This window comes from Balaenoptera physalus (assembly GCF_965194825.1).
Source record: "Balaenoptera physalus genome assembly, chromosome: 19".
Taxonomy (NCBI): domain Eukaryota; kingdom Metazoa; phylum Chordata; class Mammalia; order Artiodactyla; family Balaenopteridae; genus Balaenoptera; species Balaenoptera physalus.
Window position 1 is genome coordinate 16,066,529 of NC_138900.1, and position 25,980 is coordinate 16,092,508.

Sequence of the window (25,980 nt, forward strand, 5' to 3'; positions counted from 1 at the left end):
TTGCTGTGTCCCATAGATTTTGGATCATTGTGTTTGTGTTTTAATTTGTCTCCAGGTATTTTTTTAATTTCCTCTTTGATTTTTTTCACTAATCCATTGGTTGTTTAGTAGTATATTATTTAGTCTCCACGTTTTAGTGTTTTTTGCAGGTTTTTTTTCTTGTAGTTGATTCCTAATCTCATAGCATTGTGGTCAGAAAAGATGCTTGACATGATTTCAATTTTCTTAAAGTTACCATGACTTGTTTTGTGGCCTATGATGTGGTCCACCCTGGAGAAATGTTCCATGTGCATTTGAAAAGAATGTGTATTCTGCTGCTTTTGGATGGAATGTTCTGTGTATATCTGTTAAGTCCATGTGGACTAATGTGTCATTTAAAGCCCTTGTTTTCATGTTGATTTTTTTTCTTTGTATAGACAAATTGATGTATGTTAAAGTACCCTACTATTATTTTGTTACTGTCAGTGTCTCTCTTTATATCTTAATACTTGCTTTATATATTTAGGTCCTCCTATGTTGGGTGCATGTATTTTTACAATTATTACATCTTCTTGGATTGATCCCTTGATTATTATGTTTTGTCTCTTATAACACCCGTTGTTTAAAAGTCTATTTTGTCTGATATAAGTATTGCCACCTCAGCTTTCTTTTGATTTCCATTTCCACGAATGCCTTTTTCCATCTCATGTTCAGTCTGTGTCTTTATATCTGAAGTGAGTCTCTTGTAGGCAGCATATACACAGGTCTTGTTTTGTATCCATTCAGCCACTCTGTCTTTTGATTGGAGCATTTAATCCATTTACATTTGAACTAATTATTGATATGTTCAATATATGTTCTCGTTGCCATTTTGTTAATTGTTTTGGGGTTGCTTTTGTAGTTCTTTTTTGTTCCTTTTTCTTATCTTCTCTTGTGATTTGGTGACTATCTTTAATGTTATGTTTGGATTCCTTCCTCTTTTGTGTGTGTGTGTCTATTATGGATTTTTGGTTTGTGGTTACCATGAGGTTTCTATATAGCAGTATATGTACGTGTGTGTGTATATGTATATATGTATATGTGATTGTTTTAAGTTGCTGATCTCTTAATTTCAAATGCATTTTAACCTTGCGTTTGTTCTCTTCTCCTCTCACAATTACTGGTTTTGACATTATATTTTACTTTTTTTTTTGTTTTGGATATCCCTTAACTGCTTATCGTGGATATAGATGATTTTACTACTTTTGTTTTAATCTATTAGCTTTGTGCATGGACGGTTTAATACCTTTACCATATGAGAGTTTTCCTTTCGTAATTTTCATGTTTCTAGTTGTGGTCTTGTCTTTTTTGCTTAGAGAAGTCCCTTTAACATTTCTTGTAAAGCTGTTTTGGTGGTACTGAACTCTTAGCTTTTCCTTGTCTGTAAAACTTTTGCTCTCTTCACTGAATTTGAACAAGAGCCTTGCCAGGTAGAGTATTCTTGGTTGTAGCTTTTTCCCTTTCATCAGTTTAAATATATCGTGCCACTCCCTTCTGGCCTGCAGAGTTTCTGCTGAAAAGTCAGCTGATAGCCTTATGGGAGTTCCCATATGTGTAACTTGTTGCTTTTCCCTTGCTGCTTTTAATATTCTCTCTTTATCTTTAATTTTTGCCATTTTCATTACAGTAAGTCTTGGTGTGTTCCTCTTTTGGTTGATCCTGTTTGGGACTCTCTGTGCTTCCTTGACTAGGATGTCTGTTTCCTTTCCCAAGTTAGGGTAATTTTCAGCTATTATATCTTCAAATATGTTGTTAGCCCCTTTCTCTATTCTCCTTCTGGGGTGCCTGTAATGTGAATATTAGTGTCCTGATGTTGTCTCAGAGGCCTCTTAAACTGTCCTCATTTCTTTTCATTCTTTTTTCTTTTTTCTGTTCAGTGGCAGTGATTTCCACTACTCTGCTTATAGCTCACTGATCTGTTCCTCTGTGTCATTTAGTCTACTGTTGATTTGTTCTACTGTATTTTACATTTCATTTATCATATTCATCATCTCTGTTTGGTTGTTCTTTATATTTTCTAACACTGTTAAAGACTTCTGACTTCTCACTCTATGCATCCATTCTTCTCCCGAGTTTTTGATCATCTTTATGATCAGTACTTTGAACTCTTTCTCATGTAAATTGCCTAACTCCCCTTCACTTAATTCTTCTTCTGGGGTTTTATCTTGTTTCTTCATTTGGAACATGTTCCTCTCTCACCTCATTTTACCTAACTTGCTGTTTTTATTTCTGTGTATCTGGTAGTTTGGTTACCTTTCCCAACCTTGGAGAAGTGGCCTTTTGTAGATGTCCTGTGTGTCCCAGCAGTGCACGCCCATCTTATCACCAGAGCTGTATGCTCTAGGGTGCCCCCTGTTGGGTTGCATGGGTCCTTCTGTTGTGAAAGATTGCTTACTGTGGGCGGTCTTGTAGGCTTGGTTGGCCTCCGTTCTGGTTGGTTGCCAGGCTTTGCCTTGTGCAGAGACTGCTGGCCGCTGGTTGGTGGGGCAGGTCTTAAGGCAACTGGCTGGGAAACCCCAGGTGACCCCAGGGCTAGTGCTAGCTCACTGGTGGGCAGAGTCCAGGAGACCCTGGGGCCGGTGTCCACCATTGGTGGGTGAAGCCAGGTCCTGGGGTCTGGCAGCCGAGCCCAGGGGTCCCAGAACTGGTGTCTGACCACTGGTGAGAGGGGCCATTTTCTGACACTGCAGCATGAGGCATGTCCCAAAGTTTGTGTTGGCCTGCTAGTGGGTGGGGTCAGAGCCCAGCCAGTCCCAGGGTAGGTGCTGGCCTGCTGGTGGGTGGGCTGGGTCTACAGGCTATAGGGCTGTGGTTGTCTGACTGATGTCCACCTGCTGGTGGTTGAGACTGGTCCCAACTCTAGAGCAGGCTCACTGGTGTGTGGGACCATGGATTCTGGGGCTGGTGCCTGCCCACTGGTGAGTGGAGCAGGGTCTGATTGCAGGGCCCTGGGGGCCCTGATTCTAGTGCCTACACACTGGTGTGTGGGGCTAGGTCCTGGGACCTCTGGTGGGCAGGACCATGTCCAGGGTCGGCTGTGGGGTTAGGAGGTCTTGAGGCAGCCTGTCTGCTAGTGGGTGGGGCTTTGTCCCTACCAAGTTAGTTGCTTGTCTTGAGGCATCTATGTACTAGGACCTTTGGGCTGTTGGGTGGAGGATGGGTCCTGAGGCTGATAAGCTAGAGGGAGGAATCCAAAATGGAGGTTGCTAGCACAGTGTCTGCATTGTAGAACAAGCTCCCCAAAATGGCTGCCACCAGTGTCTTGTCCCTAGGGTGAGCTGTAATTGCCTCTGGCCTCTTTGGGAGACTCTCTGAGATGAGCAGATAGGTCTGACCCAGGCTCCTTTCAAATTACCACTTCTGCCCTGGTTCCTGGAGCATGTGAGATTTTTGTCTGTGCCTTTAAGAGTGGAGTCTCTATTTCCCCTAGCCCTCTGGGACTCCTGAAAGTAAGCCCCACTTGCCTTCAAAGCCAAATGTTCTAGGAGCTTGTCTTCCCGGCACAAGACCCCTGGGGCGGGGGAGTCTGATAATGGGGCTCAGATCCCTCACTCCTTGGGGAGAGCTTCTGCAATTATAATTAGTCTCCCATTCATGCGTAGCCTACCTGGGGGGCTGGAACTTGACTACATCTCAACCTCACTCCTACACATCTTGTCATACCTTCTTTATCTGTAGATCTTTTCTTGTAGGTGCCAGTCATTTTCACTGATGGTTGTTCTGTAAATAGTTGTAATTTTGGTGTGCTTGTGAGAGGAGGTGAGCTCAATCAAGGTCTTTCTATTCTGCCATATTGGCTGATCTCTTTCAATTAGTATTTACATAGTATACCTGTTCTCCATTCTTTATACTTTAACCTACCTATGATTTAATATTTAGAATGAGTCTGTTACAGAGAGTATGTATTTTGGTATTACTTTTATTTCCAGTCTGATACTCTACCTTTTTTGGGGTGGGGGGGGTGGGGCTGTACCGCATGGCTTGTGGGATCTCAGTTCCCCAACCAGGGATTGAACTCAGGCCATGGCAGTGAACACCCAGGATCCTAACCAGGTAACTCCTGATACTGTACCTTTTAATTAGAGTTTTTAGTCCATTTTCATTTAATGAATTATCAGTAAGTTGTGTTTAAATATACCATCTTGCTATTTTTTTGTTTTCCCATTTGTTTTTTGATTCTTGTCCCTGTTTTTCTTTTGTTTACTTTTTGTTTGTTTGTTTTTTGGCTGCAATGGGTCTTAGTTGTGGCATGCGGGATCTTTGAGGCATGCAGGATCTGTTGTCGTTGTTGTTGTGGCATATGGGCTCTTTGTTGTGGCACATGGGCTTCTCTCTAGTTGTGGTGCATGGGCTCCAGGGTGTGTGGGCTCTCTAGTTGCGGTGCGCGGGCTCCAGAGTATGTAGGCTCTGTAGTTTGCGGCACACAGGCTCTCTCATTGAGGTGTGCAAGCTCAGTAGTTGTGGCACACGCAGGCCTCGTTGCCCCGCAGCATGTGGGATCTTAGTTCCCCAATCAGGGATCGAACTCATGCCCCCTGCATTGGAAGTGGACTTCACTGGACCACCAGGGAAGTCCCTCAGTATCTTTAATAGTTAAGGGTTTTCAGATTTTTTTATTTTGGTAACATGTTTTTTAAGTTAAAATATTTGTCCATTTCATCTACATTGTCTAATTTATTGCCTTTAATTTGTTTATAATTCTCTCTTATCTATTTAATATCTGTAGGATCTGATAATGGCCATGTGTAACATCCCTCTTTATTTCTTAATCCATCTAACTAGAGGTTTCACGTTTTATTGACACTGTCAAGGATTTGGCTTTAGGTTTCATTGATTTTTCCCTATTGCTTATTTATTTTCTATTTTACTGATTTTTCCTTTTTTCCTAACTATTTCCTTTACTTGCTTTGGGGTTAGTTTAACTTATTCTTTAAAGCTTCTTAAGATAAAAGTTTAAATAATTGATATTAAATCTTTCTTGTTTTCTAATATAAGCATTTAAACTTATAAGTTTCTCTTTTAGCCTATTCTAATTGCATCTTCAAAATTCGATCTATTTGCATTTAGTTTAATATATTTTATGAAAAAAATTTTTTTATTTTTCTTTGACCCTAAATTGGTTACTTGGAAGTGTATTGTTTAATTTCCAAACATTTGGGGCTTTTCTAGATATGCTATTTTTATTGATATCTAATTTAGTTCATGTGTAGTCAGAAAACATACTTTGTATGATTTGTCTTAAATCTGTTGAGACTTGTTTGTGTTCTATCTTGGTGCATAGTCCATTTACTCTTGAAAAAAATGTGTTGTGAAATTATTGAAAGTGGTGGTCTAAATATCAAATGCATTAGGTGTCAGTATTCTTTAGAGATTCTAAATCTCTACAGGTTTTCCCCCTTTTGTCTAGTTCTCTCAGTTACTGACAAACATTAACACCAACCATGATTTTAGACTTTTTAAAATCTCATTTTAGTTTTGTCAATTTTTGCCTCGTGTTTTGAAACTGTTATTTAAGTACATATACATTTGTAGTTGCTATATTTTCCTCATGTATTTACTCTTATTATCAGGAAATGTTCTTCTTTGTCTGTAGTGGTAATACTCCTCAGCTTCTTTTACTATAGCCCCATCAGCTTTCCCATGTTTAATGTTTTTATGTTTTTTTCCCATCCTTTTATTTTAAACCTATTTGTGTCTATGGTATTTAAAGTATGTCTCTTGAAGACAGAATATATTTTGAGTCTTGGTTTTTTATACATTTTAATAATCTCAGTCTTTTTGTTGGAGTGTTTAGTCCTGTAGTTGGAGTTAGGGCTGCCATTTCACTCTTTGCTTTCTGATTGCCTAACCTGTTTTATTTTAATCTTTTAACTATACTTTATATTTTGGTGCAGTTTTAGGTTCAGACAAAATTAAGCAGAAAGTACAGAGAGTTTCCATTTATGCCCTTACCCCCTGACACATGCATAGCTTTCCATACTATCAGTATCTTACACCAGAGTGGTATGTTGTTAAAATCAATGAACCTACATTGATACATCATTATCATCCAAAGTCCATAGTTTTTATTAGGGTTCATTCTTGGTGTTATATATTCTATGGATTTTGACAAATATATAGTGACATGTATCTACCATTATAGTATTATACAGACGAATTTCACTGCTCTAAAAATCCTCTGTGCTCTGCCTGTTCATCTCTCCCTCTCCTCTATAATATGTGGCAATGGCAACCACTGATCTTTTTTTTTTAATTATTTTTTTATTTTATTTTTATTTTTGGCTGCGTTGGGTCTTCGTTGCTGAGCTCGGGCTCTCTCTAGTTACGGCAAGCAGGGGCTACTCTTCGTTGCGGTGCGTGGACTTCTCATTGCGGTGGCTTCTCTTGTTGCAGAGCACGGACTCTAGGCACATGGGCTTCAGTAGTTGTGGTGCATGGGCTCAGTAGTTGTGGTGCGCAGGCTCAGTAGTTGTGGTGCACGGGCTTAGTTGCTCGTGGGCTTAGTTGCTCGTGGGCATCCACACGGCATGTGGGATCTTCCCGGACCAGGGCTCGAACACATGTCCCCTGCATTGGCAGGTGGATTCTTAACCACTGCACCACCAGGGAAGTCCCACCACTGATCTTTTTATCATCACCATAGTTTTGCCTTTTCCAGAATGTTATATAGTTAAAATCATATATTATGTAGCCTTTTCAGATTGGGCTTCTTACATTTAATAATATGCATTTAAGATTACTCCTAACCTGTTTTTGTGCATCTGTTCCTATATCCTGTTTTATTTTGTGTCAAGCAATACATTTTCATAATTTTTATTTCTCTGTTGAGTTTGTAGTTATATCAGTTTGCATTATTTTTTTTGGTTGCTTTAGGGATTACAGTATGCATCTTTAACTTATCATGTTTTACTTAGAGATAGTACTGAATTACTTAAGGTAAAATATGTCAACTTGCAACATTGTATTTTCATTTACTGGCTTCCCCGTGGTTTGTTTTTTTGTTCGCCATGTATGTGATATTTATATTTGTAATAAATGGTGTTAGAATGCCTACTTTAAACCAAGGGTCTACAGCCCAGAGGCTAAAAGCAGTCTGCTATGTGTTTTTGTATAGATTGTGAGTTTAAAATAGTTACAGTTTAAATGTTTGAAAAAGTGCAAAATCAAAATATTTCTGACCTACATAATCAAAATATTTCTCACCTACATAAGTTTTATGGAATTTAAATCTCAGTGTCCATACATGAAGTTTTATTGAAACACAACTTTGCTCATTCATTTTATATACTGTCCATGGTTGCGTTCATACTAAAACAGCAGAAAGTGTTCACCAACCCCTGCTTGAAACACTCATGTTTTTTAAATAAGGAAGGAAATGAATATTTATAGTCTTTTATATACAAATTTTCTTAACCTCTTCATTCTTTCCTAAAGACCTTGTTTATCATCTGATGTCATTTTTACCTTCAGCCTGAAAACCTTCCTTTACCATTTTTGATGGTACAGTTTTGCTAGTGATGAATTCTCTCAGATTTTTTCTGAAAGTAGCTTTATGTTGACTTTATTTTCAGTAGGTAATTTTGCTCAGTACAGAATTCTTGGTTGATGTTCTCTTTGGTTTTTAGCAGTTTGATTAGGATTTCCTGAGTGTGGTTTTCTTTTGTTTTTATCCTTTTGGGGTTCATTAAGCTTTTTCAATATGTAAGTTAAGTTTTTGCTTACTTTGAATGTGTTAGGCCATTATTTCCTTAAAAATTATTCAGACCCTTTTTTTTTCCCTATTTTTCTGGGACTCCAATTACACCTCTGTTGGATTACTTTGAAATTGACCCACTGCTCTCTGTGAGTGTATTCATTTTTTTCTTTTTCTTTCCCTTTCTATTCAGATTGATTAATTTCTGTTGATCTAGTTATATATAGGCATACCTAATTTTATTATGCTTTTATTTCACTTTGCAGATATTTCATTTTTTACAAATTGAAGGTTTGTAGCAATGCTGAATTTAATGCAAGTCTATTGGTGCCATTTTTCCAACAGCATTTGCTCACTTCATGTCTCTGTCACATTGGCTATTCTTCAGTATTTCAAACTTTTTCGTTATATTTGTTGTCATCTGTGATCAGTGATCTTTGATGTTAGTATTGCAAAAAGATTACAACTCACTAAAAGCCCTGGTGATGATTAGCACATTTTAGCCATAAAGTATTTTTTAATTAAGGCATGTTCATTGTTTTTTAGACGTAATGCCATTGCACATTTAATAGACTACAGTATAATGTAAATGTAGCTTTTATATGCACTGGGTAACCAAAAAATTCGTGCAACTCACTTTATTGCAGTGGTCTAGAACTGAATCTGCAATATCTCTGAGGTATGCCTGTATTTACAAGGTTACTGACTGCTCCTTTTTCTATTTCTAGTCTGCTACTGAGCCTACATAGTGAATTTTTCATTTCAGTTACTGTACTCTAGAATTTTCACTTCATGCTTTTTTAGCAGTTTATGTTTCAAGATTCCATGCCAGGTTTTTCATTTCTTCTTTCGATACATTTAGAACAGCTATTTTGAGGCCTTTGGGGCAAAATCCAATACCTAGGTCCACTAGAAATTAGTTTCCATGAACTTTTTCTGAATATGGGTCATATTCCCTCTTTTTCTGTTTTGTTTTGTTTACATGTCTAATTTTTGCTAGAAACCAGAATGTCATGAGTAATATGTTATAGTAATCTGGATTCTGTATGTCTGTTTTTCTGAGGATTTTTGTTGTTGTTCTAGCAGACGATTAACTTGCTTGGAATCAAACTTCAAACTCTGCCCTCCCTGCCCCTCCACTTCCACCCCAAGTGTGAAGCAGCTGATAGCTAGGTCCCTTAAGCTTCCACCTGCTGCTTTTTACCCTGGTCCCATGATGGGAGGTAGATTCCCACTGTGTTCATGTACTTTAGCTCTCAAAGAATTTGGTATATATTTATACTTAGATTTGGGGGCTGACTTTCTGCAGTTCTCTTTCTTTCAGTGTTTCACCCCTTATACTTCCTGCTGCTTTTTGTTAGCTCCAGCTTCTGACACCTCAGTCCAATAAGGCTTCAGTTTTCTTCTGCTTAAGCTATGAGCAGGTTGTGGAACGCTGTTAATCAAAAATGCAGAAATCTCCAAATCTCACTAGGTACACTTCTGTTTTTCAAAACTCTTTTCTGGTGTCTTTCTGTTTGCTCTTTGCTAAGCTTCCTGTTATCTCTCTAACAATTGCTTAGTTTAACTATCAACCTGGAGTTATGGCAGAGTTTATACTCAGATTTGGGGTCTCATTTTTCCTGTAGTTCTTTCACTTCCAGAATTTATCGCTAAATCTCCAGCTCATCTGCCAGCCCTCAATTCTGTCCCCTGTCACCTTTGAGGAAGCTCTTCACCTGAAGAGCTATGGGCTTTGGGGTACCTTCATGCAAAAAAGCCACAAACCTAACAATTCTTACTCATTGCTGCCCTTTAAGGATAAACTCTCCTCCAATTTTTGCTTGAACAATTCACTCTATTATTACTGGATGCCCAAAGTTGTTCCCATGCATTTTAAAACTATATTCTTCCTGCATAACACATTAATCTTGAAGAGGAAAAAATTTACTTCCTCAGTGAAGCCTGAAAAATTGTTCTGCCCTTGTAATACACTGTTATCTTGTACATACTTCTGTTATAGTACCCATAACACCTTCTTGTAGATTTGTGTTGACACATACTTTCTTGAAGGTATGTGTTACATGCTTTGAGGTTGTAACTTCTTGTGAACAGGGACAGTGTTTTGTATATCTTGGCACTCTAGTAAACTAGTCCAATTTGGTGTTACAAAGTGACTTCACAATAAACATTTTTAGAATGAGTTATTAAATAAATTTGGTGGCAAGTACTTCTACCTTGATTTTTGTTTCCCTTACTATTTAGATCACAAAACAAGAAAAATGGTAGGCATTCTTTACAAGTTTCATAAGAATGCCACAAAGGAACAGGATCAAAACTAGTCCCCAATTTCTCGTCAATTTGTTCTGATCACAGTTCCAAACTATTACAGGGATCAGTGTCATTCAAAGATGTGACTGTGGACTTTAGTCAGGAGGAGTGGCAGCACCTGGATCCTGCTCAGAAGATGCTATACATGGATGTGATGTTGGAAAACTATTGCCACCTCGTTTCTGTGGGTAAGAAAAACTCTCTTTGAAACTTTCAGTAGCATGCATTTCCTTTCAAGATGCCTAAAATATGTGTGATCTTGATTTCAGGGATAAGAGGTGATGCATTCTTTTTGGTTGACAGAAAGGATGATTGTGTCTTCACTTGCATAGTGCAAGGTGTTAAATTTACTGTTACACAAAGGAGTATCTTAATTTGCAGTACTGAAAATTACCTTATTGATTTTTCAAAGGTATTGACGCCTAAGCAACTTAATCCAAATCTTCCCTTAATCAGGGTGTCACATGACCAAGCCTGACGTGATCCTCAAGTTGGAACGAGGAGAAGAGCCATGGACATCGTTTACAGGTCATACCTGTTTAGGTGAGTTTCTGACTCTCAGGAAGATGAAATCTAGTGGAAAATAAATTTAAAGTGGTCACGTGGTGGGTGACACCTTTGAAATATTTTGGTAGTGTCTTTTTAAAGGTTCCTAACCATTGAAATGACTATTGTGCCTGCAAAAAATTTAAATCACTTTCAAATGTCACTCTCCCTATATAATAGACTTTCTTAGTTTGCTTGGTGTTATCAAAGATAGTTGCCAGTCTTAATCAAAATTAAGTCTTCCTTCTTTTAGATCTTTTTCCTTCCTTCTTATAGATCTTTTTTCTTGATTTGTATCCTTTTTTAGCTTTCTAGGTCCCTTATCTTTTAGCCATTGAATAGATTTCTTTTAGGCATTTTTAAATCTATCTTTAAGAAAGAAAAAATTCGGGGCTTCCCTGGTGGCACAGTGGTTGAGAATCTGCCTGCCAATGCAGGGGACACGGGTTCGAGCCCTGGTCTGGGAAGATCCCACATGCCGCGGAGCAACTAGGCCCGTGAACCACAACTACTGAGCCTGCGCGTGTGGAGCCTGTGCTCCGCAACAAGAGAGGCCGCGATAGTGAGGGGCCCGTGCACCGCGATGAAGAGTGGCCCCCACTTGCCCCAAGTAGAGAAAGCCCTCGCACAGAAACGAAGACCCAACACAGACAAAAAGAAAGAAAGAAAGAAATTTAAAAAAGAAAAAAGAAAAAAAATTCTTGGCTAATATTTCTCTTCTTAGTTGCTTTTTCTTTCCCTTTCTTTTACAGTATTTCAGATTTGTTTGCTATGCTAACTCTAAGTTCCCATTCTCACCATGAGTCTAGCTATTAATTTTAAAGCTCACTCGTCCTGGCGCAGACTGATAATTCCATAGTTACCATTTTCTTCCATTAAACTTTCATGGTTCATTGTTATACGGCTGATCATCTTTCCTGAAATAATCCCTTGGTTTGGGTAAAACACTGAATCATTCTTATCCTGATTCTCTAAGTGATTATTTATTTCCAACTTAGTCTGTTTTTTTTACCACTCTGGCCATATTGCCTGGAACAGTGCCTCATACATAATAGTCAAACAACTTTTTTTTTTTTAATGTATATTGTTTCATTGGACTCTCAGTCTTATTTCTCTAATTTGTCCTCAAGAGATCTACCTTTCAATTATAGTAGTCTCATCCACTCTCAGAACTTAAGCTCCTTGTTTTATGTGGAGAACCTCTAACACCAACATACTCGGCACAGTCCTCCCACCTTCACTCTAGTCCTTCACAAGTTCTGCACTATGATGCCTCACCTGTTTTGTGATAATAAGTTGAAAATGAGAATCACCAACTTTCCTAGCTCTTAAATTCTTTCCCATTAACTATTTCCAAATTATTTTGTTCCTGCCATGATACCAACTTGACTGTCTCTGTCATAATCTCTTGTGGATCACTTCACAAGTTCTGCACTATGATGCCTCACCTGTTTTGTGATAATAAGTTGAAAATGAGAATCACCAACTTTCCTAGCTCTTAAATTCTTTCCCATTAACTATTTCCAAATTATTTTGTTCCTGCCATGATACCAACTTGACTGTCTCTGTCATAATCTCTTGTGGATCTCTTCACAAGTTGTGTTTATCAGCCCGTGAAATATATTTACATCCTCCCATGTTTTTATTTTTTACTCACATCATACAAAATGACAACTACCTTATTTCATGTCTTGCATATGGTAATTACAATTTGTTTTTGCTATAATTTTTGTCCTAATTTTTTCAATTTATATTGTTACTTTCCTGACAAGCTATATCATCACTTGTTCCCCACTACTTATTATTATAGGAAATTGAAATTTTCCTTCATACAAGGACTACCATAATAAGCCCTTATCTGGTCTTTTCAACTTTATTTCTCTCTTTTGTGGAAAATACTTGCTAATTTCCACTTCATCTAGTCTCCTAAATGTTCTCTATACATGTAGGGTCTGTCATGATGTCTGTACTTTTCATTGTGTTCACCCTTCCGTATAGTGTATGTCTTTGACGTCTTGAGATTTCTTCTCCTTTCTATTTCTTGATTACTCCCCAACATATCCACCTTTCCTTTTTCTGAATTTCCATGCTGCTTACTAACTGTAACACACACAGCTCTTGGATGTTATATAATTTGATACTTGATTGTACATGGTTTATGCTTAAGGATTCTTTCTTTCAAAGATAAGATCCTCTGTATCTTCTTTGCCATAGTATACAACATTTTAAGTAGTCAGTAGTTGCTTCATTTTCTGTTTATGGAGCTATACAGGGGAGATCTCTTTTTCCTCCATTCATAAAGTATGTACTGGTAAGTCCTTTCAGAAGTACTTGCTCAGGCCATGGCTCTGTACATTCTGATTCAAATGGTTGGATTCTAACAAACACTACCTATCTATGATATGCAGTGTTAATGTAAACTCAGAACAGTACAAAGCTAATAACCAATAAAGTATTCCTTTATGAGAAAGGATTACTGTCAAAGTCAGCATTTTTCATGAAATATTTATGACACAGTGTAAGCTTGTAAAAAGATTTGTTAAAATTCTTTTTCTAGACCATAGTTATTTTCAAGTTATAAAGAAATAATGAATAAAGTGGTGGTGGGATATATGTGAAGGGTTTTGATATCATGGAGTAGTAACATTTTCTTGAAGATTCTCTAAATATGATTAGAAATAAGACTGGAAGGCAAGTCAACTGATTAAAAGAACATGAGCAAAAGCATGTGATTAGGGATAAGGGAGGTATTTATAGGGCAGTAAATATTAGGTTTTGATTGTTATGGGTGAGATTTTTCTCATTCAGGGATATGTGGATAACCCTGAAAACTTGTTTGAATATAAGAAGTAAGTCTAGGTAATGTAAAGTTTTGTTTACAGGAGAAATTCCTTGTATGTTAGTATTGTGGGTAATGGACTCAAGGAAGAAATAGGTTTTTGAACCTAGATTTAACGTTGTTTCACTAGATGTGGATGATTGCAAAGCAAAAGAGTCAAGTATAGTTCTAAATTTATAAGAGAAATAAAGGTTAAGATTAATGAGTGATTTAGGACCAGAGTGAACAATCTTTCTGGTCCCCCATATGGAAAACTGGAGTTAAGAATTTTACTGTATTGGGGAAAGACTTGAATCTTTCTTTAAACCTCTAAGTTAGCACTTGAAAAGAAGAATAGTTATAGTTAATGGTCATGAGAGTTTTGTTATTGAACAATTCTGAAAGAAAATAATAACAACACTGGTGAACATACCCCTAGTCTGTTTTAAAGTTCCTGTTGGGAGTGTTTTCCTATTTCCCTCACAAGAAAAAATGATCCCCAGCTATATAGAGGATTATAAACACTAGGAAAATAGTTGATGCTTGGAAAGATTTATTGGTGGGTGTGTGGAAAGAGGGTGGTGGAACAACTTGGAAGTATTTTACCTCACAGTCTAGGGATGAATATTTAAAAGTATAGGCTCAGGGGGATTCCCAGGTGATCCAGTGGTTAGGAATCCACACTTCCACTGCAGGGGGCGCAGGTTCAATCCCTGGTCAGGGAACTAAGATCCCACATGCCACATGGTGCGGCATAAAGAAATAAAGAAATAAAAGTATAGGCTCTGATCTGTGTCCTCCAAATGCCTTCCTCTAAAATTTTCCCTGAACAAACTTTTCTGATAATTTTTCTTGTTCATCCTACTTAAATCTTAATGCTCTTGAAAGGTTCACTTCATTGCCTCTGAATCCACCTATCCAAGCATGAATTCCTCTTCCACTATTCTTTTGTCTCTTCTCCTTACTGCTTCATGTGTTTGTTTCACTTTCTGTATGAAGTTCTGGTGCAAAATGCAAATGTTACTAGCGTGCATTACTTATTTTTCATCTTTTTCCACACTGAGGCAGAGTTTTTAATTTAGGTTCCATGTCTTTTCCCAGGCAAGGAATAATTTGTCATTGGTCTTTTTTGGCCTCATGTACTAGACCCTATTACAATTCCTTTCCATAGCAAATATGTGAAGATTCACAAATTGTTATTAATTATATTCTTTCCTAGAAGAAAAGTGGAAAGCTGAAGACTTTTTAGTGAAATTCAAGGAACAACAAGATAAGTTTTCTAGATCAGTTGTATTAATCAACCACAGAAAACTGATTAAGGAGAACAGTAGTGCATATGAAAAGACATTTACTTTAAGCAAAAACCCTATTAATTCAAAAAACCTACCTCCTGAATATGACACTCATGGAAAGATTTTTAAAAATGTTTCAGAATTAATCATCAGTAATCTAACTCCTACAAGAAAGAGACTTAGTGAGCATAATGGATATGGGAAGTCACTCCTCAGTACTAAGCCAGAGACAGCTCACTCTGGAGTCAAATCCCATAATCAACATGGTAGGACTGTCGGTCATAATGAAATGATTATGCAATATCATGAGATAGAAACTCCAGCACAGTCATTTGGATATAATGACTGTGAGAAATCCTTCCTTAAAAAAGGAGGCCTAATTACACATAATAGAGCTTACAGAAGGGAAAAACCATCTGAATATAATAAAAGGAGAAGAACAACCAATATTGAAAAAAAGCATATTTGCACTGAATGTGGGAAGTCCTTCTGCAGGAAATCAGTATTGATTCTGCATCAGGGAATTCACACAGAGGAGAAACCCTACCAATGTCATCAATGTGGAAATTCATTTAGAAGGAAATCATATCTCATTGATCATCAGAGAACTCACACTGGAGAGAAACCCTTTGTTTGTAATGAATGTGGTAAGTCCTTCCGCCTAAAGACAGCCCTCACTGATCATCAGAGAACTCATACAGGGGAGAAATCATATGAATGTCCACAATGTAGGAATGCCTTCAGATTGAAGTCACACCTCATTCGTCATCAGAGAACTCACACAGGAGAGAAACCATATGAGTGTAATGACTGTGGGAAGTCTTTCCGCCAGAAGACAACACTCTCCCTACATCAGAGGATTCATACAGGAGAGAAACCCTATATTTGTAAAGAATGTGGGAAGTCCTTTCACCAGAAGGCAAATCTTACTGTACATCAGAGAACTCATACAGGGGAAAAGCCCTATATTTGTAATGAATGTGGAAAATCCTTCTCCCAGAAGACAACCCTCGCTCTTCATGAGAAGACTCATAATGAAGAGAAACCTTATATTTGTAATGAGTGTGGAAAATCCTTCCGCCAGAAGACAACCCTTGTGGCACATCAGAGAACACATACAGGGGAAAAATCCTATGAATGTCCTCACTGTGGGAAGGCTTTTAGAATGAAGTCATACCTCATTGATCATCACAGAACTCACACAGGAGAGAAACCATATGAATGTAATGAATGTGGGAAATCCTTCAGTCAGAAGACAAATCTCAATCTACATCAGAGAATTCATACAGGAGAGAAACCCTATATTTGTAATGAGTGTGGGAAGTCTTTTCGCCAGAAAGCAACACTCACTGTACATCAGAAAATACATACAGGGCAGAAATCCTATGAATGTCCTCAGTGTGGGAAAGCCTTTAGCAGGAAATCATATCTCATTCATCATCAAAGAACTCATACAGGAGAGAAACCATACAAGTGTAATGAATGTGGGAAGTGCTTCCGCCAGAAGACAAATCTCATTGTACATCAGAGAACTCACACAGGGGAGAAGCCTTATATTTGTAATGAGTGTGGTAAGTCCTTCAGTTATAAGAGAAACCTTATTGTCCATCAAAGAACTCACAAGGGAGAAAACATGGTAATGCAGTAATAAATGATGTGATTTCTTTGTGAAGCCTTTCTAAGTTATTGTAAAACTTTAGTTTTTTTAAAAAGCATGCTTAACATGTGAATAAAGTAATTTTAATCACAAATGTAATAATAATTATTAATTTAATGTACTATACCACATAACTATTTATCTACTGTTTACTAGCATATGAAATGGATATGATCATTGATATTGAACTCTTATCAGCAATGAAGCTAATTTTTTAGGTTTTCAAGTTCTCCTGCTGACTCCGTTTATTTTTTTAAATTCTTATATAATACATGCAGAAGCAAGATACAAAGTGGTTTTCAGCATCAGTCTCCATAAGAGGAAGAAATTTTGAAGTATATTTCTCATTGCACTCTGCAGAATAAAAGGTAGTTGTTACTTCCCCAAAGATTACCACTTCCCTGGCTTTTAACATGAAATCGTTTTTGCATGTTTTTAAACTTTATATATATTTTATTATACATTACAAATTCTTTTATGTCTTGTTTCACTCAACATTTTAAAGATTCATACATTATTGCATGTGGCAGTAGTGTATTCATTTTCATTCTGTATACTCTTCCATCTTAAGAATATACTGCTATTTATCCTCTTGATGGATATTTGTATTTTTTATAATTTTGTGTTGTAATAAAAATACTGCTATAAATATTCTTGTATATGTGTGTGTGTGTATTTCTGTTGATTTTATATGAAGACTGGGATTACTCAGTCCCAGGGTATATGTAAAGTTTTTTCAGTTATGTTAGATACTGCCAAACATCTCTCAGACCTTTCTCAACGTGAGATGATTCAGTTTGGAGAGTAACAGCTCTGTAATTCAAGTGGAGAAAGGTCATTCAACTGGAGAATTCCTACTAAAAAAAATCCTTATAATGTTATAATTGTGAGAAGGCTGTTAGTCATGAATATATGAGTGTAATAAATGTAGAAAGATCTTAGCTGTGGCTTAAACCTTACACAAAATCAGAGAATTCATATTGGAGGGCATCCTACAGTTGTCATGATTATAGGGGTACTTTTAGCAATAGCTTATGTCTTATTCACCATCGAAGTCTTTATACTAAAGAAAGGTTAAGAAGGAACATAGATGAATAAAATTTGGGAGTATAGGAGTCTGTTCACTCTAATAGAATTATGAAAAATATATATAAGTAAGCCTATGTATAATATAAGTCTATATAAAGTAAGCCTTTTATACCTTGATTTATCTCAGAGGAAATGTGGGTCTCGAAAATCCCAAATGAAAAATCACTGGAGATTTTGACGTGTGAGAATTGGAAATCTAAGATAATACCATCTATAGCATCTTTTCTGTGAAAATAGTAAGTTCAACAGCAATTTGAACAGTGTTACTAAAGGCATTTCTTGAGGGGGATTATTCATAACCAATATTTATTACATACATGAAGTTATTGTGTGTAATAAAATTCAGTAGAAATTTAAATAAGCTGTTTTTCCCCCCAATTCAGTAGAGCTGTAAACTGTATCTAAGTAGTAGGAAAATAATTGATAGTTCATGTATCTGACATTTAAAATGTACAACAGGCCCTCTGGCCTATAGAAAGGGGCACCAACTGCCAGTGGATTGTAAATGGAAACATGCTTGTCATTCCTGGTCTTGCAGATGATTTCAGAGCAGAAAAAGAACGGTGGGTGATGAAGCAAATCAGACATGATAAAAATTTAGACTTGAAAGGGACATAAAAGATTAAATGCCTTGTCTGACTGGACAGAACTTTGTGAAATGTAGCCTTAACTAATAGTTATTATTTATGTTTAGAGATTTTTTTTCTTAGAGTGTAGGCAGGATGAACATATTAGAATAAAATAGCTACAACAATAAGATTACAGGATCTATATTCAGAGTTATGAGAACCTAGAAATTATTTCATTTGAATAAATCTGTGTTTGTAGATGAGTAAAAATATATGCTAACGATGATGACTAACAAGAACTGCACTCACAACCAAGGATGCAAGCTTACCTCTTTTTCCTGAGTATGTAGTGAGTTGGGAGCAAAACCCTCCACCAGCGAAAAGATTTTTCACTCACTGAAGGCTCCGATGATGGTTAGCATTTCTTAGCAATAAAGTATTTTAAAATTAAGGTATGTACATTGCTTTTTTAGACATAATGCTATTGCACACTTACTATAGACTACAGTATAGTATAAACATTTATAGTATAAACATGACATACTGGGAAACCACAAAATGCATGTGACTCACTTTATTGTGATATTTGCTTTACTGTGGTGATCTGGAACCAAACCCACAATATATATGTGTATTATATATGTATATTAAGGCCACTTTATGATGGACAACATATAGTTGGGGTTTTTAAAAAATTCCAATTTGACAATATCTTAATACTGGTTTTAAACCATTTACATTTAATGTATATATACTGATATTGTCGGGCTTTAGCTCTAACATTTTTTCCTGTGTCTCCCCTCTATTTTTAATTCCTCTGTTTCCCTTTCTTGCTTTCTTTTTCATTTGAATATATTTTATTATTCCATTTTAATTTATCTATTTAGCTTTTTACTATTTCTTTGTTTATTTTCTTTAGTGGTTCCTCTGGGGATTATAATACACATAATATATATAATTCACAATATACTTTGAGTTAACATTTTAGCACTGCATGTTGAATATGGAAACCTTACCACCATATTTGTCCCTTTAGCCTCCCCTCTTTATATTATGATCATCATATTTACTATATCTACATCCATCACAAACCTCATCAGAAAGTGTTATACTCCTTGCTTTTTATCACAGTAAATATTTAAATTATTTAAAAAACCAATAGTTTTATTATTTACTCAGCAATTTGCCATTTCTGTTGCTCTTTACTTATTTCTGAAGTTTCAGGTTTTTCTTTGGTATCATTCCCCTTCCATCTAAAGAGCTTCATGTAGCATTTCTTTTAGAGCAAGCCTGCAGGTAACAAATCCTCTTTGTTTTCCTTTACCTAAGAATAGCTTTTATTTACCCTTCATTCCTGATAATTTTCACTGGATAAAGTTTGGGGTTGACATGTCTTTCCTTAAAGCACTTAAAAAATGTTCCACTACCCTTTGGCCTTCATACTTTCTGATGAGAATTAAGGGATTGTTCTCTGATATGTAATGCATCAATATTCTCTAGAAGCTTTTGAGATTTTTTTTCTTTGATTTTCAGCAGTTTGGTTATGATGTGTCACAGCAAAGGTTTCTTTTAGTTTATCCTTTTTGTGGTATGCTGTATTTCTTGAATCTGTCATTTTAAGGTCTTTTGCCAAACTCGGTAGGTTTTCAACCATTGATTATTTAAATATTTTTTTCGTCATGGCACTTTCTTTTTTCTTTTCACAATTCCAGGGACACAAATGTTAAACCTTTTGGTATTGTCCCTTAGGTCCTAGGGGCTCTAATAAGTTTTGTTCTGAATTTTTTCTCTCTCTCTCTTTCTTTGGATAATTTTTATTGATCTAAGTTCAAGTTCACTAAATCTTTCCTCTATTTTCTCCATTTTGTTGCTGAGCCCATCAAGTAAGTTCTAATTTTCACTATTTTTCAGTTCTAAAATTTCCTTTTATACATCTGAAAATTATATAATAAAAATTTTAAATTAAAATGTTTAATTTCCTTTTGGTTCTTTTTTTATAGCTTCTGTTTCTCTGCTTAGATATTCACTCAAGAGTTCACCTTTACTTCTTGGAACATGGTTCTAATTCTAATGTGGATCATGACAGTATTGGTGTCTTTTTCTTTTCCATTGTGAGTTTTAAAATTGTCCTGTTTCTTTGTATGTGGAGTACATTTTTATTGTTTCCTAGACATTTTGAATAATTTGATTCTCTGAGTCTAGTTTAAATCCTATGGGGAACATAATTTTGGTTTGTTTGTCTTAGCAGGCAGTTTATTCAGATTCAATATGCAAGTTACAAACTACTTTCTGTGCCCTGGGGTTCCAATGTCAATTCAGTTTTCAAAGCATTTGAAAATTGGAATTCACTGTGCTTTATCTTGTATGTGCTTCACCCAGTACCCACTCTGAGACCTGGTTGATGGTCCACCTTCTGGTTCAGTTCTCAAGGCCTTTGGTATGCTGCCTAGTGTCAGATCTACACATGTGCACCCTCGAGTTCATATAATACTTTAAGAGATCCCTCACTTGAGTTGCTCCTCTCCTCTATCTCACTATAACTCTTTAGTTCCCAGAGGCCCCCTTCCTGGATCTAGTTAGAGCAACAGGGCTTTATTTAGCCTTCCCATTCTGCTGTGGCCTTCCCACAACTAGGTCTTCCTCCAGTGCCAACGAGTGAGAGAATAAAGAGGAAAAAAGCAATGGGATTTCCTCCACCTTCTTCAGAACAGACTTCCACTAGTAAGATAGGATTCCCTTTCCTCAGGGTTTAAGTATTTGCTGACAGCTGCTGCTACCATCACCTACCCAATCCAGGACTGCAGCTTTCAGGACTAGTGTTTGCCTGCAGTGAGACCAGAAAGAAAAGAAAAACAACATGGATTTCTTCCACCTTCTCTGCTCCATAAAAACCCCTTCTCCCACTTTTCCAACTAGAGAGAGTTTCTTATGGAGCTCTTTCCATCCATGTTCGGCTCACAGTTTTGGGATTCAGGTTGTTTCAGTCCAGACCAGCACACCAGCAGATCAGTCAAACTTCCAACTTCTGGTTTCCTTCCCAGTCTGTCTGCTAGCATTTACTTTTCAGTTTTCTCAGCTGCCTCATCCATTCTGTCTATGATTTTAGTTGCGTTCAGTGGGAGAGGCAGGGTGGAACACGCTAACTCTATCTTAACTGGTACTGGTTCTTTTTTTTTTTTTTCCTTTTAACTTCTTGAGTTTGGATGCATCTTGCTTAAAGAGCTGGAAATAGAGTGCAATCATGTGGCACGATTATGTCAATTTCTGAATGGTGACTGATAGGCAAAACAAAGTTCTGCCTCTCAAGTCATGATTTCCTCCATGTTTGGTTTCATTTTGTTAATATTTTCCTTAGAATATTTGCATTAATATTCATAAGTTAAGCTCATCTAGATCTTTTAGAAACTATCTTCATCCAGTGTTTAGACTTCTAGGATGAGCTTGTAAAATTCTTTTAGAGATTATCCTTAGTTTTTACCTGATATTTAAGTATTGTTTTTAAGAGAGGTTTTGGACCAAATTTTCATTTTCCTGCTATGTGTATTGGACTATGCAGATTTCTACTTCATCTTGAGTCAATTTTAAAGAAAATACTTTCTATATATAATATTACTGATATTTTTAAACTCTCCATAAATAATGTGTGCTACCTTATTAATGCTGTCATATTTCTCATCTTTACATTGATCAAATTTATAAGTAGTTTAGATTGGTGTTTTTTCCACAAAAATAAATTAGGGAGGTTTTATTGCTTCTTCCACTGTTTTCCAATTTTAACTGTACAAACTGTTTTCTCCTTCTGTAGTTAGGTTAATTTGTTCTTTTTCTAGTGTCTTAGGTTTGATTACATCATCAGTTTTATCAAGTGCCCACTGTGTGACAGACACTGTTTCAGAACTAGGGTTATAATAGCGTAGTCACGTGGGGCAATGATGTTAATTGTTGAATGATGATGCAAAAAAAGTTCTGGCCCTATGTCTTGATTTCCCGCATTTGTTAAAGGGTATTAGTGTTTTTCTAAGATGACTTTGGTCACCTCATACAGGTTTTGTTATGTAGCAACTCATTATCCCTCATATCTGAGTGGTATCCTGTTTTAATACTGGTTTTCTCTTTGAATCAAACAAATAAAATATAAATTTCCAAGAGGAGGTTAGAATCACTCCACAGATTACTTTCTAATTGTAAGAATAAAAAAGGACCTTTAAAATGGAGAGAGTTGATAGTTACCACCTTAACCATATGATCAAATTTAGCCTCATGTTATCAATATGTACCTTGATATACAATACAAAATACTTTACATCATTTATGAAATATTCTTGCAAAATTGTTTGATCCAAACTTAATCTTCTCTCTACACTTAATTTCCAATGTAAATGGAAGAATTAATTAAATGACAACATTAGGAAATAAGAACAACAATCGAAAATATGGAACATCCTACAAGACAACTGCATGGACTCTAAGAAGAAAAAGTCATGGAAAAAAAAAAAGTGAAGAACTAAACTAGACTAAAAGAGACATATCAACTAAATGCGATTTCTGAACCTAGAGTTGACTCTAGATAAAAAAAGAAAGCAAACAACTGTAAAGTCAATCTTGGGACAGCTGGGAAAACCTGAACATGTGTCATATATATTTTAGAAGATGTGGTTATAGTATGGTTATGTTGAAAATTACTTTATAGGAAGATAAACCAAATATGACAAACTTTTAGCTATTAAACTAGGTAGGGGGGCAGGGTGGTAAATACATGTCCATTGTACTTTTCTAACTTTCCTGTTTGTTTGAAAGTTTTCATAATGGCAACTTGGAAGGTTTACTAATGGACGGTTTTCTCTTTGTTATCCTTTTGATAATTTCTAATAAACTTTGTGAGAGGAGAGTGTAGATTATAGGATATCTGTTATTGGGAATTTATTAACAGAAAACTGCTTCTACTTAAGCAACTAGCTATATTCTCAATATATATTTACAGCCACTAGTTCCAGAGTATTTATTCCAGCATTAGTTTCCTGATGCAGCTTATCAGGAATGAAATTGTCTCACATGTTCTCTGTATTTTACTGGACTTTATTCAAAATCAGTCATCTGAAGTTGAATAGGAGAATGGGGGTGATTGGAGGCTCTTCTAAGTTCATTACCAGCATAGTATCTTTCTCTAAGAATTCGCTAATGATAATGCTATTAATTATCATCAGAACAACAGTAGTTCATATTTATTTGTCAAATAGTCTTATAAGGGTTTACAGGTATTAATCCTCACAAAAACACAGATAGGTATTGTCTTCACCATTTTACAACTAAGGCACAGAACTAATATATTGGTATATTGCTGAATATCTTGAAGATGATGATAGGCTAGGTATGTGCTGTGACTAAAGGCTTTCTTTCAGTTCCACAACTGATAGATTAAGAGATTCTCCTCTAGTATAAATTTGCTGGCATCCAACAGGAATTGAGTGGTTTTGATCTCAGGGGGCCTCAGCCTGCAGCGGCTTGAAGCATGATCTCAGTTCCCCAGCCAGAGATGAAGTCAGGCCGTGCCAGTGAGAGCACTGAATCCTAGCCAATAGACCATGAGAACCAGTGGCCAGTGACAAGGCCCTGGCTTGTCTGCTTTGTAGAAATGAATTTCAACAAAGAGACGGAAAGTAGTGAAACAAAGTATTTATTCAGGGGGGGAAAAAAAGTACGTGTGCATAGACACACAGGTGGCCTCAGAGAGAGAGCTGCGCCTTCATGGTAGTTTAAATCACTTAGGTGGGGCATCTCTTTCAGGTTTCCTCTGGCCAATCATCTTGCTTTGCCAGGTTCTGAGTCCATATTTGGTATAATTCAGGGTCCTCCCCTGAGATGCCGTGCAACTCTTAGCCAAGATGGATCCCAGCCCAGAGGTCTATGGATAGGTTGACATCACCTACTATGGGGTGGCGCCCCCCCCCCTTTTGGCCTCCACAGAGGCCAAATGTGCACATGTAGTCAGGATGGTCTTCTTGACCTCAGAATGGAAATATGTGGTCTCTTTATCTTTTATTTGGGCAGGACTCAGCTCCTCTTCACTTCTGCCATTATCTCTATCTTGGAGTATCTACTCCACAGGGGACGGACTCCAGCTGCTCAGCCTGGGGCCCATCTGTCTCCTGCCTCAGGTTTGGAAGTATTTTATATATTCATTAGATTAAGATACCTGGTAAGAAATCTTTTATGCCAAATAAGTCGTAAGAATGGCCAAAAAAAAAAAAAAAGGTTTCCTAAACGTTTCCCCTAGTATTAATATTCTATAAAGAGTTGAGTCAAAGAAAAAAGACCTTTGAATTAACACTATAAGGTTATGACTTCTCAGATGTTCATAGAGACATGAATATTGGGTCTTCATACATTTCTTACCTTTTTAGAGTCTTTTACCATTATTAGTTCTCTGGTGTCCAATAAAGTGTGAACAAAATCTAAAAGCATTCCCACATTCCTCACATTCAGGGTTTCTACTTAATGTACATTCACTGATGTTCATTCTATCTAAAGGCCTTCCCACATCATCGTGCACATTCATAGGTTTGGTTTCTCACCATTATGAATTATCTAATGATCTGTAAGGATTAAATGAAGTTCAAAGGCCCTTCCATAAATCTTAAATTCACACAGTTTCTCCTTAGTGTGCATTTTTTGATGTTGATTAAGTGTTGAACTCCATCTATAGGCCTTCCCACATTCCCTGCATTCATAGGGTTTCTCACCAATATGAATTCTTTAATGTTGAGTAAGGTGTGTCCTCTGCCTAAAGGCCTTCCTACATTCTTGACATTCATAGGTTTCTCATTAGTATGAATACTCTGATGACCTTTAAGGTGTGAATGAAGTCTAAAGGTTTTCCCACATTCCTTACATTCATAAGATTTCTCATCTGTATGAATTTTTTTATGTTGACCAAGTTGTGCACGTAATCTAAAGGATTTTTCACATTCCTTACAGTCATAGGGTTTTTCATCAGTATGAATTTTCTGGTGTACTCTAAAGTACCTGGAAGAACTGAAAGTCTTCCCACAGGCCTGACAGTCATAGGGTTTCTCCCCAGAATGAATATTCTGGTGTACTTTAAGGTTTTTGCCAAAGCAAAAGCTTTCCCACATTCTTTACATGTATAGGGTTTCATGCCACTATGAATTTTTAGAGTTGTTGACATATTCTAAATGCCTTCCCACATTCCTTACATTCATAGGGTTTCTCCCCTGAGTGAATATTTTGGTGTACTCCAAGGTCTTTGCCAAAAAACTAAAAGCCTTCCCACATACGAGACCTTTACAGGGTTTCACTCCATTATGAATTTTCAAATGTCAAGTTGGTTGTTCACGAATTCTAAAGGCCTTCGCACATCCCTTACATGCATAAGGCTTCTCAGCAGTATGAATTCTCTCATGTTTGATTAGATCTGAGCCATAATTAAAGGTCTTCCCACATTCTTTACATTCATAAATGTTTACTAGGAATTCTGTGATGTAGGGTAAGAGATGTATCTTTTCTGTGAATAGATATATTTTCATAGATGATTTTCATTTGGCTAAAATATTCTTTTTGAGGTTCTTGTTGTTTCTTAATCTTGACTTTGTTCTGCCAGCTATTTTGGATAATGGAACTCTCAAGGTCAAGCATTTCACTTCTTTATCTTACATTTAGATAAATTTATTTCAAAAATGTTTTCTTCTGGAGATAAAGTCTTTGTATCATACCTGGTCTCCAAACGTGGAAAAATAAAGCAAGAAAACTAACAAATGTTGTTTTCCTGTGCTGGGGTGCAGGAGGGGGACACGGGGGGACAGTAGAGAAAAGTGATAAACTGAAAATAATGTACATTAGCAATGAATTTCGATAAAGTTATTATGCAGTTTGAAGAAGGCAAAGGGAGTTTAGAGAATAATGAAAGCATATGTTGTGAGATCTGTAACAATGAAAATAGATTAAGTCATTGATTCTAAAATGTATGGTTC

The 25,980-nt window shown here is 36.6% G+C and overlaps 2 protein-coding genes across 12 annotated transcripts in view; one reads left to right on the plus strand and one right to left on the minus strand.

Annotated features, from left to right (window-relative positions):
- The window catches only part of ZNF461 (zinc finger protein 461), a 133,158-nt gene that overhangs the window by 51,738 nt on the left and 55,440 nt on the right, over nt 1-25,980 (minus strand). The gene's annotated exons all lie outside the window — the stretch shown is intronic.
- The window catches only part of ZNF567 (zinc finger protein 567), a 78,397-nt gene that overhangs the window by 11,861 nt on the left and 40,556 nt on the right, over nt 1-25,980 (plus strand). For 4 of the 8 annotated variants that reach the window (XR_014257106.1, XR_014257107.1, XM_082439433.1 and 1 more), the window contains exons 4-5: nt 10,083-10,209; nt 10,478-10,564. Coding sequence is in view for 6 of the 8 variants with exons in the window: in XM_082439433.1 (XP_082295559.1) it covers nt 10,083-10,209; nt 10,478-10,564 (214 nt within the window). In the remaining 2 variants the exon portion in view is untranslated. Of the gene's footprint in view, nt 1-9,955; nt 9,976-10,082; nt 10,210-10,477; nt 10,565-14,604; nt 16,994-25,980 lie in introns of those variants that run through there. The other 4 variants (XM_082439428.1, XM_082439429.1, XM_082439430.1 and 1 more) reach the window with 3 other exon arrangements.